Source organism: Microcaecilia unicolor, chromosome 2 (assembly GCF_901765095.1).
Source record: "Microcaecilia unicolor chromosome 2, aMicUni1.1, whole genome shotgun sequence".
NCBI lineage: Eukaryota > Metazoa > Chordata > Amphibia > Gymnophiona > Siphonopidae > Microcaecilia > Microcaecilia unicolor.
In genome coordinates, this window is record NC_044032.1 from 292,003,651 (window position 1) to 292,016,802 (window position 13,152).

At 41.4% G+C, this 13,152-nt stretch overlaps 1 protein-coding gene across 1 annotated transcript in view; it reads right to left on the bottom strand.

The window, feature by feature from the left end:
- Nucleotides 1–12,059, bottom strand: part of FAM120C (family with sequence similarity 120C) — a 326,238-nt gene extending 314,179 nt beyond the window's left edge. The window contains exon 1 of the mRNA XM_030194274.1: nt 11,282–12,059. Within this exon, the coding sequence (XP_030050134.1) occupies nt 11,282–11,863 (582 nt within the window). The 5' untranslated portion in view covers nt 11,864–12,059. The remainder of the gene's footprint in view (nt 1–11,281) is intronic.
- Between the last annotated feature and the right edge of the window lie 1,093 nt (nt 12,060–13,152).

Below are 13,152 nucleotides of genomic sequence, written 5' to 3' on the forward strand. Positions count from 1 at the left end.
AGTTCCTCCACCCACAATTTGATGCTGATGTGGGAGCAAAACCAGTCAATATCAGGGAGAGCACTTAATTGGCTTAAAGGTTTTGTGTCAAGCAGAGGTAAAAACATCCGATTTCAGAACGCTGGTCAGTTGAATACTTTTCCAAAGCTCACCCTTATTCCCAATTCTTTTCAATATAAAGCTCTTTCAGAAGGGATATAACTCATTTAAACATTAGCTTCCATCAAATTTTTCATTCTATACTATATGGGAAACAGATTTTTTTTTTCACTTTGACAATAAAGCAGGCACCTGTTGAGCTAAAACCTTTATTATTAGTATCCAAACATCTGCTGGGGCTAATATGTGCACTAATACAGGCATCTATAAGATCTTTCTTTATTATACACAATTATATACAAGACAGGGATATGGGCAGAGCGCACAATTTTTCAAAAATTTGGAATTGCCCACTTTGACAGAAGAGCAACTAGCTGCACTGAACGTGCCATGAACTGGGGTGGAGATGTCTAGAATAATCAACACCTAATCCTAAAACACTAGTGCCAGAAGATTCAACTATAGAATTTTATAAGCTACTGTGGCATAATATTGTTCCAGTGCTGGCAGCAGTCTATGATGAGGCCGATAGGAAAGGCACATATATAGAATTACCAATGAAGCATGAGTAACTCCAAAGCCAGGCAGAGATGTCACCCTAAAAAAGGCATATAGACCATTTTCATTAACTAACGTTGATGCAAAAATATTTGTCAACCAAATTCAGGCTGTATTAATAGATTTGGTGGACAATTATCAGGCGGGATTTATACATGACTGAAGTATTGTCCCCAATATTAACAGTGTAATTGCAACAATACATAGAGCACAAGCTAAGAGAATAGAAGCTGCACTCAGTCTCGATATAGAAAAAAAATCTTTGATAGTCTCCTGGGACTACCTGTGCTGGGAGGTGGAAAATTTTGATTTTCCAAGGGGAAATAATCTCAAATACATTCTCTATGAGAACCCTTTGGTTTGTAACATAGTAGATGACGGCAGAAAAAGACCTGCACGGTCCATCCAGTCTGCCCAACAAGATAACTCATACGTGCTACTTTTTGTGTATACCTTACCTTGATTTGTATCTGTCTTTTTCAGGGCACAGACCGAAATCTGCCCAGCACTAGCCCCGCCTCCCAACCACCAGCCCCTTGATTCGTATCTGTCTTTTTCAGGGCACAGACCGTATAAGTCTGCCCAGCACTAACCCCGCCTCCCAACCACCAGCCCCGCCTTTGCTATCCAATCTCCGCTAAGCTCCTGAGGATCCCTTCCTTCCGAACAGGATTCCTTTATGTTTATCCCATGCATGATTGAATTCCGTTACCGTTTTCATCTCCACCACCTCCCGCGGGAGGGCATTCCAAACATCCACCACTCTCTCCATGAAAAAATACTTCCTGACATTTTTCTTGAGTCTGCCCCCCTTCAATCTCATTTCTTGTCCTCTAGTTCTACCGCCTTCCCATCTACGGAAAAGGTTCGTTTGCGGATTAATACCTTTCAAATATTTGAACGTCTGTATCATATCACCTTTCCTCCAGGGTATACATGTTCAGGTCAGCAAGTCTCTCCTCATACGTCTTGTAACGCAAATCCCATACCATTCTCGTAGCTTTTCTTTGCACCACTTCAATTCTTTTTACATCCTTAGCAAGATACGGCCTCCAAAACTGAACACAATACTCCAGGTGGGGCCTCACCAACGACTTATACAGGGGCATTAAAACCTTTTTCTTCTGCTGGTCACACCTCTCTCTATACAGCCTAGCAACCTTCTAGTTACGGCCACCGCCTTGATACACTGTTTCGTCACCTTCAGATCTTCAGATACTATCACCCCATGATCCCTCTGCCCGTCCGTACCTATCAGACTCTCACCGCCTAACACGTAAGTCTCCTGTCAATTAGAAGAGGCAGACAGAGTACTATGTCTTATGAGCCCTTCCCTTATAGTGTGCACCATGCAATTTGTGTTCACCAGTATATCTTAAAAGATAATCATAACTCCCAATAAACATGGGGATAAAGGTGAGCCAGTCGATACTGTGTATGGATTTTCAAAAAGCATTTCACAAAGTACCTCATGAAAAACTCCACAGGCAATTGGAAAGTAACGGAAGAGGAGGTAGTGTTCTATTGAGGATTAAAAACTGGTTAAAGGATATAAAACGTAGGGTTAAATGGTCAGTATTCTCAATGGAGAAGGGTAGATGCATTCATTCCACAAGGGTCTGTGCTGGGCCCGCTGCTTTTAAACATATTTATAAATGACCAAGATATGAGAATAATTAGTGAGGTAATTAAATTTGCCAACGACACAAAAGGTATAGTTATTAAGCCACAAGAGAATTGTGAAAAATTGCAAGACGACCTTATGAGACTGGAAGACTGGGCATCCAAATGGTAGATGTTTAATGTGAGCAAGTGCAAAGTGATGCATGTAAGAAAGAGGTACCCGAACTATAGTTACGTGATGCAAGTTTCCGCCTTAGGACGACCTTGCATCACCGACCAGGAAAAGGATCTAGGAGTCATCATTGACAATACTTTGAAACAATCTGCTCACTGTGCTGAGGCGGCAAAGAAAGCAAATAGAATGCTAGGTATTAGGAAAGGAATGGAAAATGAAAATGAGGATGTTATAATGCCTTTGTATCGCTCAATGGTGCAATTATGCCTTGAATACTGTGTTATAACTAGTGGTAGGGTTTCAGCCTCATTTGCATTGGGGAAGTGTAAGAGACAGTGCTGATACCCTCTCCCACCTCCTTTTTATCCTCTGCATGCAGCCTTTGGCACAGTAGATATATCAAATTGATTTGAGGCCTTACCATACAATTACAATTTATTAAATTTGCTTTACTGCTCAACAGTAATTAAGAACAAAGACATGTACAATATAAAATAAAAGCAAAATTAAAGCAAACAGGAACGCTGTCATGAAATGCCTAGCCACCAGCCCGGGCTAGCCCCGCAGCCACTTAAGAGGGTCTATCCCCAGCACAGCTCAGGTCCACCTGCACCTGCCGCTTGTGCTCTACACTATCACCCTCCTGCCACCGACTGGGTCCCAACCGCCTCTGGGCAAGTCTCCTGCTCTCAAATTAACTTCAGTGATTTCTAGGTTACTGGGGGCCACATTCCCAGTGGTCGGACAGTTCCCAGAAAGAACTCATAGACCCAATATACAAACCACCGGAATTCTTAGTCAGTCCAGACAAATAGAGGCAATAAACTAAAATTGTTTATTGTCATGAAAAAATATTGAACCATAAAAACAAATGGTACAAAAAGAGCACATAACAGGTAACTGAATATGGATCAATTATAAAACTACTAGTAAAAAGGCCCGTTTCTGACACAAATGAAACGGGCGCTAGCAAGGTTTTCCTTGGAGTGTGTATGTTTGAGAGAGTGTATGTGAGAGTGACTGTGTGTGTGTGTGAGAGAGAGTGTGTGTGTGTGAGAGAGAGTGTGTGTGTGTGAGTGAGTCTGGGTGCGAGTGTGTCTGTGCAAATGAGAGTGTGTGCAAGTGTGTATGTGAGAGAGAGTGTGTTTCACACAGATATAGTGTGTGCGAGAGAGTGTATGTGAGAGACAGACTCTCTGTGAGACTGAGTGTCTGAGACCAAGAGAGTGTGTAACTGTGTGACACAGAGAGTGAATGTGATACAGTGTGAGACAGAGAGGAGTATTTTCAAAGCACTTAGACTTACAAAGTTCCATAGTAACCTATGTAATTTTGTAAGTCTAAGTGCTTTGAAAATGAGCCCCAGAGTGTGTGAGAGTGAGAGAAAGAAAGAAAGACATTGTGAGAGAGAGTGTGTGTGTGTGACAGAGATCCCTCCTCCCTCTGTGGTGTCAGCCCCCCCCCTCCCTCCCTCTCTCTGGTGTCAGCCCCCCCTCTGTCTCTCTGGTGTCTGAGCGTTACTGTTCAGGACACTGAGCTCTGGCTGTGCTTCAAGGAACTGACCAATCCTATTTAATAGAATGCACCTCCAACATTCTGAAGCCGAGAAACCTCGTGTAGTTGGTCACTTCTGCTTGTGAGGAACCCGGAAGTACGTGATGTCAATTCAGGAGATGGATAGAGAGAGCAGGAAAGCCTCAGCCATGCAGTCAGCTTCAGAATGTTGGAGGTGCGTTTTATTATATAGGAGGATGATCTGAAAATACAGAGTTTAAAATTGCAGTTTGTACCAGGTAGAATAATTTTTAAAGCTGTTTTAGTGATATTTAATGTAGATTTCATGATATTCATATGTACAGATGGGAAGGTTTCAAATAAATTAAAATGGTGTGCATTGAGAAACCAAACAAAAAACCTTTTGTCCTTTACCCCTAGTAAAAAAAAAAGCCCTTTTCTGACACAAATGAAACGGGCGCTAGCAAGGTTTTCCTTGGAGTGTGTATGTTTGGGTGAGTATGTGTGAGATTGACTGTGTGTGTGGTTTTTTTTTTTGTGTTTGTTGCTTGTGTGGAAGGTTGGTTTTTCCTTTTTTGTGTGTGTGTGTGTGTGGGGGGGGGGGGGGGGGGGTAGCTCCTGTAAGCACTTGGGAACCTGCCTGCCAAGTCGTTAATATGCCTGTGCTCTGGTGAGCTGTGTTTGCAAATTTGAACTGCATGTGTATTTGTCAGCATTCCTTGTTCTGTGGAAGGCTGCGTTTTGATGTGTTTTTTGGGGGGGGGAGTGGGGGTGGGGAGGAAGTTCCTTTAAGCACTTGGGTACATGCCTATGAAGTCGTTAATGTGTGTTGTGGATAGCTGTGTTTGCTTGTGGTTGGGGGGAGTGTGTCTTTGGAAGTTCCTGTAAGTACTTGGGAACCTGCCTGCTTGTTGTTTTTATCTCCATTTGTATTTGTCTGGTTGTGTGGAAGTGTGAGTTTAGATTTTGGGTGGGTTGGGTGGCCAATGGGGTGCAGATGTCGAGTCAGTGGTTAGTTTTGTGTGGGTGGTCGTTTCTTAGGGTGGCTGCACATACCGGGAGCAGGAGCATGGGCATCCAAATAGTTTTGTCCTTCCAGCGACGTTCCTCATTTCTCTGTGCTGCACAGAAAGTGACTCCTTGTGCTGCTGAGTCTCCTCGGAAGAAAAAAAAAACATCAGTGTGCTTGGTTTTGAGTGTATGGGAATGACGGTTGTGTTGGGGAGTGGAAACAGAGATTAACCAATGGGCTTCCTTGCTCTTGTGTAGTAATCGTCGTGCACCATGGCCGGAGTCAGAGAGGAGAGGGAGGGTGGTGGAACGGTGAGCGAGCGGCTGCAGGAGGGTGGGTGAGGGGGACTGTGGGCGGGGGGGAACAGGGTCCAGTGCCGATTTTGGTTGGTTTTGAGTGTATGGGAATGACGGTTCCATTGGGGAGTGGAAACAGAGATTACCCAATGACAATCCGATTTGTTGAGTGTCATTGCTCCGCCCTCAACGTCATCACGTTGTGACGCGGGGGCAGGGCAGACCCTCATGCGATCTTGCAACTACAAATTTAGAACGTTGGAGGTGCCTTTTATATATAGAGATATAGTACACGAAATGTAGCTGCTCACAGATTACAGAATATAACTGCTTACATGTGCTTACAGGGTCTCAGTAAATAAGACTCTCTCTCTCTACTACCAAGCTGAGACTAGAGAAAAATCCATTATTTCCTAGATGAATTTTGAGCTCTTGTCCTGGGCCAGGTTTCAAAAATAGCTGGCCACATCACTGCAAGTTGCCTCTCATCTGTGTTAACTAAAGAGAGAACAGCAACAGTTTAACATAAACATGCATCAACTGATGGACAAACTAAAGAAACACACTTAAAGAAATAATACAGTTTTGCAGGCTTAAAACCCACTGTTTTGACACAAACACCATTAAAAACAGGAACAGGCAAACCATTCAACCCCTAACCACACAGAGATCACTTAGTCAACCCCAAACAGCAATGGCCCAAAAGCAGTAGTAAAAAAAAATATTATTTATATATATATATATATATATATATATATATATATATATATATATATATGCACTTTCAATTTCTTAAATCAAGGCTACAGTGACATAGAAGACTAAATTGGCTTTATCTGCAGATGATTTACTGATACTATTGCTGAACCATATGGACAACTGGACAAGGGTGGTATCCCACATGGATGCCTTCAGCTCCCTTCGGGGAAATGAAGGTCAACTTAGTGAAATCTACTTATCTGGGATTGACTGAAAAAAAACTTAGCACTGGGGAAATGTCATAGGCATACATAAGGCCCCAGATAAGTTAAAATATTTTGTTTTTCTGCTTGGACAACTTCATAAACTCTTATCACATGAATGTCAAGCCATTGCTGGAGGTAATGAGCTGCATGATGAAAGCATGGCAATCGCTCTCATTATCTCTTACTGGGAAAATCCAATCGATCAAAATGATCTCATTGCTCAAGTGGCTTTTTTTATACTTCAAAATATGCCTAACACATTGAAACCAGAAGACGTAACAAAATAGAACACGATGCCTTTTTGTAGGTGGGTAAGAAGCCTAGGATAAAATTAGCTTTGTTGCATGTGTCAAAATCAGAAAGAGGTTTAGGTTGCCAAACATTAGAATATATAATACAGCTTGTTTGCTCCAACAAGGCAAAGATTGGATTTGGGGTATTTCTCCAGTTCTGTACCCTAATAATCTGATTAGTACAGTGGTCTGGGAACCTGGTTCAATTCCCACTGCAGCTCCTTGTAACCCTTGACAAGTCACAACCTTTCATTGCAACAGGTACAAAATAAAGTACCTGTATATAATATGTAAAACTGCGGTATTATCAAATCCCATCCACTTTCTGCAATTTGGCCACGGAAAAACAGATGGCTCAACCTTACTCTTTAGCATATTTGATACATGCAAAACACACCACCACATTTGAAAATAAATCCAATCATCACATTGACCAGGTAAACATGGAGGGAATGTCATAAATGACATGGGATAACAACAGAATTAAGATACATTTGGCAGAGGGTGATCCTCTAATAGTTGCTCCCCTTGAGAAATTTCAGGGCTAATATTGTTTGCAGGAACAGGATAGGTTACGTCATGCACAGAAAAAGACTGTGTTCTGCATATTATATATGTATGCAGGTAGTTTGAAAATACTGATTTTGACAAAAATGTGGCCTCAGAAGAGAGCAGACATGTAAGCAGTACATGTCAATGACATCCATTAATCCATTTCATAAAACACAAATGGGCTCAGGATTTATGCCAAGACTATAAACTGGAGGATTTGTTAGAGATGTTAATAGTCAGGAGTAACGTCAGTAAGTATTTCTTCACAGAAAGGGTGGTAAATATGTGGAATGCCCTCCCATTGGGGGGGGGGGTGGAGATGAAAACGGTAATGAAATTCAAAAATGTGTGGGATAAATACAAAGGAATCCTGTTTAAGAATGGATCTACAGAATCTTAGCGGAGATTCTGTGGCGACGCCAGTAATTGGGAAGCAAAACTGGTGCTGGGCAGACTTCTATGGTCTACGAACTGATCGTAACTGAATAGATATGGATGGATGAGCTGGAGAGTAAATTTTGAGGGGCTTTGATGTTAGCTTCAGAACTTTTTGTACAAGAACAGTGATGGGCAGACATTTACGGTCTGTGTCCTGAGAAAGGCAAGGACAAATCAAACTCGGGTATACATATAAAGTATCACATACCATGTAAAATTAGTTTAGTTCATGTCTTTATCTACAGTCACTGTAAAAAGACAATTTGATCATGGAAAATGCACAGCTTAGAGGAAACGCAATATGTTTATTATGGTTTGATATACCACCTTTCAAATTAAAATCAAAGCGGATTACAATAAAATCAAGTCAGAAACAAAGAAATAACTAGACAGGAAAAACAAGAGCTCTAGATACAAAATACTATATAGATTATATACGCATACCCAATGGGTCAGTAAAATACGGGCTGGTTTTTTTCTGGAAAATGCATTAAAAATAAAGCTGGGGGAGGGGGGGGGGAGTCAAGATGGCATCCTGAAGGGAACATTGTAAGGCAGCTCTTCACCCGATTCCTCCATAATTTGATACCCTTTACCTGATTTCATGCTGAAACGGAGGGGGAAGCAGCGTGTGAGCCCCGCTACACCTGCAAGATCGACGGGACGATGGACCGCTTTACTTTGCCAGGAAGAAGTCTGGGTCTAGGTACCTCACTGCTGGAGGGAGCGGTGGGAGGTGTCCAGCTCCCCCAGCTTGAAGCAGCGATCACGTTCAGCCCCGACAAACGGAGGCCTCCGATAATGACGGAACTACAGCAGGGGCAGGAAACCCCTTCAGTCATCGACCAGGGAGTGTTTCCTGTGGCGGGGTCAGCTGGAAGCCTGGACACACTGGAAATCAATGCCGGAAAGAAAATGGATAGAGCCAGCGTTCTGACAGACTCCAATTCAACAGGAGGAGTACAACCGTTCGGGGAAATGTTTGCTGAATTAACAACACCTTTTAAGTCTTTTTTTGCCTGTAAGACCTGCAGTTATAACTTTAGACTCAATATGGGAGGCCCTTATGGGGTTAGAAAACTCTTTTTCCCAGAAACTGTTACTGGTGACCCAAGCTTCACAGTTACCATTGGAAAAGATTGTAAACTTGGAAACAAGAATAAGTAATATTGAGAAAACAACACAGTTGAATACTGAGACACTAAAATCCTGTCAGCAACCACAGATTAACTTGATTAAAGAAAATGCATTACATGTTAAGACTGAAAATTTGGTAAAATCAACTAAGAGACAAAAAGGTTGATTAATTTTCCTACATCATCATTGGCTCCTTTGATAACGTTTAAAAAATATCTGCTATAAATTTTGAAGATTCCTGAACAGGCATTTCCGCATGTCTCAAAGATTTACTATTTACCACCATTCAAAAAAGAAAAACAAAAAGACAATATTCAAACTGAACAAGGAGCAGAGATCTCATTTGATACACTGTACACAAATAATTACACCAGCAACTTTGATTGTGACTTTTGTTCTGGAACCTGATCGGGATTGGATCCGGAAACAATTTTTTCGTCAGAGATAACTCTTTATGAATAACAAAATTAGAATATTTCCTGACAATGCCAGACCACCACAAAAGAGGCGTCAATTATTTCTAAAGCTTCACCCCAGGGTCTTACAGATGGGCGGCTTATTTTGGCTTAATTTCCCATGTAAATGTGTGTTGAAAATTAATTCATTTAAATATATTTTTTATGATCCAATTCATTTGAACTCTTTTCTAGGCTCGGTGATTGTTACTCCCAATCAACAACTAGTAGCATTACCTATATCTACTCCAGAATTATTGATGATATGGCATATAATGTATCTCTTTAATTTTCCAAACTTATATAAGTGGAACAAATGGAAATATTCCATTGTCTTCCCCCATAGTTGTGGACTTGAAATAGATGAGTGGAGGAGTGGCCTAGTGGTTAGGGTGGTGGACTTTGGTCCTGGGGAACTGAGGAATTGAGTTTGATTCCCACTTCAGGCACAGGCAGCTCCTTGTGACTCTGGGCAAGTCACTTAACCCTTCATTGCCCCATGTAAGCCGCATTGAGCCTGCCATGAGTGGGAAAATGCGGGGTACAAATGTAACAAAAATAAAATAAATAAATGAGTGGGGGGAAAAATGTGGATAACTGATTTTTATTTTCTTGAAAATGCATTGCTTATCTCTTTCTATTTTTGCATGTCAAGAGTTTTTTTTAATTGTTAATACTTATTACAATAAATAAATAAAAATAAAGCTATGGATGAAACATACATTAACTGCTTGTGGGACTGTCCTGAAATTATTACATACTGGACTGATGTATAGGCACATTTAACCACTATGATGGGAGAGTCCATCCCCTGAACACAAGAGCTCTGTTTACTGGACACTGATAATGAGCTGAAGATGGACACCTTGAACAAGCTTTCTGGACAAATAGTCTTTTCTTAACTGCCAAGAAATGTATACTATTACAACAGATTCAAGTAGAAGGAATTATTAGGAAAGGAATTGAAAACAAAACTAAAAATAACACTTCTGTATAGCTCCCTGGTTTGACCACACCTCAAATAGTGTGTGCAATTCTGGTCACTGCATCTCAAAAACAAATATAGCTGAATTAAAAAAGGTACAAAAGGAAGGGTGATGAAAATGATAAAGGGGATGGGACAACATGAGGACAAGCTAAAGAGGCTAGTGCTCTTCAGCTTGGAAGAGAGACGGCTGTGTGGAGATATGATAGAGGTCTATATTCAATACCGAGTGGAATGGAATGAAATGATGTGAATCACTTGTTTCCTCTTTCTAAAAATACAAGGACTAAGGAACATACAATGTAGCTAAGTAGTAAATTAAAAAAATGTTTTCATTCAAGATGTAATTACTCTGGAATTTGTTGCCAAAGAATGAGGTAAAAGCAATTATCTTAGCAAGATTTGAAAGAGATGTGGACAACTCATAAGTCCTTATTAAGATAGACTTGGGAAAATCCACTAATAATTTTCTGGGATAAGCAGAATAAAATCAGTTTTACTTTTTTGGGACCTTGCTTGGCCACTACTGGAAACAATATATTGGGCTTCATGGACTTTCGGTCTATTCCAGCATGGCAATGCTCATGCTTTGTCAGTTTTTTAAGACATTAGGTGACTCCATTACTGTGCATTGAGTGAATACCAGTATTAAACCAAGAGAAGATGAATACTAGATTTCTCAGTCTATACGTGCATTTCCTTGAAACTGACTACATACCTTTGCAGATTCCTTCTCAATACACTCAGAACTGGCCAACAATATCTGGATACCGACTAACCGATCACTAGAAGTTATCAACTTCTAATTACTGTTGACATGAGAAAGTGGGGTAACGATAACACAAGCGGGAAAGACAAATACTGGTGAGGAGTTCTCAATTTTTGTCAGAGTAAGAAATCCTTGTAAAGCTTGGTTAAGATGATCCTGGTTGATTCAACAATACAAATATTACTAAGCAGGGCAAAACTTTTACAAAAAGAGAAAAAAAATTAAGTATGAAAATACTCTAAAAGCGGATAATGTGCACATTCATATGTATGTGAGCTAAACAAAATACCATATTCATAAAAACAGTTTATTGCTACATATTTAATCATTTTATTAAACACACGATTGGTCACATGCCGGGGGAACAGGGCTTTATTTTGGGGAGGGGGTGGGACTTTATCTCTCTTACCTTGACACGGAAGCGAATCATGGCCAGGCGGATACAATGACTTAGGCAGGCGGGGGGCAGGAACCAGGCGCGGGGCGGTGGGGTACCCTTGTTGCTAACGTGGCCGACAATGAGCTGTGCTGTCTGTCGCTCGCCTTGCGCCCTTCTCGCCCATTCGGGCAGCCTGGCCTTGGCCAGAGCACCATTGAAAAGCAGTACCAGCTCCAGGCCACCCTGGTACAGACAGGCCTGTGACAGGGCCGCCAGGTAGCCCAACATAGCGTTCCACTGCCCGCCGCACACCCAGTCCGTCTGGTAACCGCCATAGAGTCGCTGCAGGGCCGAGTCCGCATCTATCAATAGCCGGGCGGGGAGAGGCGCATGCTGAGGCTGCGGGGCTTGCACGTGAGCCCCAGGTGACGGCTGGTAGGCACCTGGTGGGAGGGCCCCCGCGCGCTGCTGCTGCTGTTGATGATATTGTTGGTGAGGGTGGAGGTGGTGCTGCTGGCGCGCAACAGTGCGCGCGAGCTTCAGTAAATCCACGGGCACCACTGCTCCCGGACAGCGCTTTTCCAGGAACTCCTGGAAACCCTGTACGCCCATTTTTTTTTTTAATAAAAGAAAAAATAACCTCCTCCTAGCTCGCTCTAATTTATACCTTAACAAAAAAAAAAAGGCAATAACTATAAATAAAAATATCCAGAAACAAAACCCCCCCAAAATATACAAAATCCGGACATATACGGCGCTTCAGAGCTTCATGTTTGTGAACTTCTGGCTTCGGCCACCATGTTCTGTTCGCCTCTCAGCCTCTCGTCTTGAGGGGGTGGAGTGCTTGGTTGCCTTACGTGACGCTAGGAAATTCTGGAAATTGTAGTTTTAATTTAATAGCCGCCTAGGGTTTTCAAACGCAATCAAACTACATCTCCCAGAGCGCACTGTGGTGGGGGCCCGGGGGTCACTTTTTATGGGGACATTTTCATCGCTTACTAATTAATTTAGGAAATTTTAAAAATCAAATTGTTTTAAAGTGAAAAGGATTAGGACTCCAAATATGTTTGCTACTTTAACTATGGTTAATTCGGTGCTCTTTCCCCATACAGACTTTTTTCTTCTTCTTTTAAGGTTGGCCTGCTAAACAACGCTGGTGGGAGGTGTAGTGTCCAGGGGTTGCTTCGTGCAACTCATCACATATCCAGGCACAATCAAAAAGAACTACTACTCCCAATATGCTTTGCTCAGAGTGGCACTTGAAATGGCTCCCGACTAAAGAAACTTTTTGTTTAGATAATATAAATTAGTTGTATCAAGGAACTTAAGTTCGGTTTCTTAATAATAATTTAAAATTAGTGTAAGGATGTTCAACTTATTTGAAAATGGTCCCACTGCAATTGCTAGTAAGCAGTAGTAACACAGCATCGCTTAGCTTTACTAGATAGCCACTTTTCTGCTTGCATGTTTCTTCTCTTTTCTCCTAACCTACGTGTAGAGCTCTAATAATGTTTTGTTTTAAACAAGCTTTCAAACAAATTTCTTTTATTCATTTTGTATTCTTTTTTTTTATCCTACAATATGCGTTGTAATGGATAACGTACATAGAGCCAAAGTCTTGTGATAAATGGCTCATGAGTCATTCACATTCTGGGTCGTATGGGAACGACAAGATTAACTATATTCCCACAACTACCGTATATACTTGACGATCACTAACTGTTCCAGGTGCTCAATGGATCTTGTACCCAATGTATTCTTTGTCCTTCATGTATGATCATAAACGCCAGAGTTCTTTCTTCATTCTTATATTGATACCTAATTGTACATACTGTTCTTTAACATAGGAAAGGTGGACTATCAATGAAATAAGTTTAAACATAACCAGGGCTAGTTTTAAC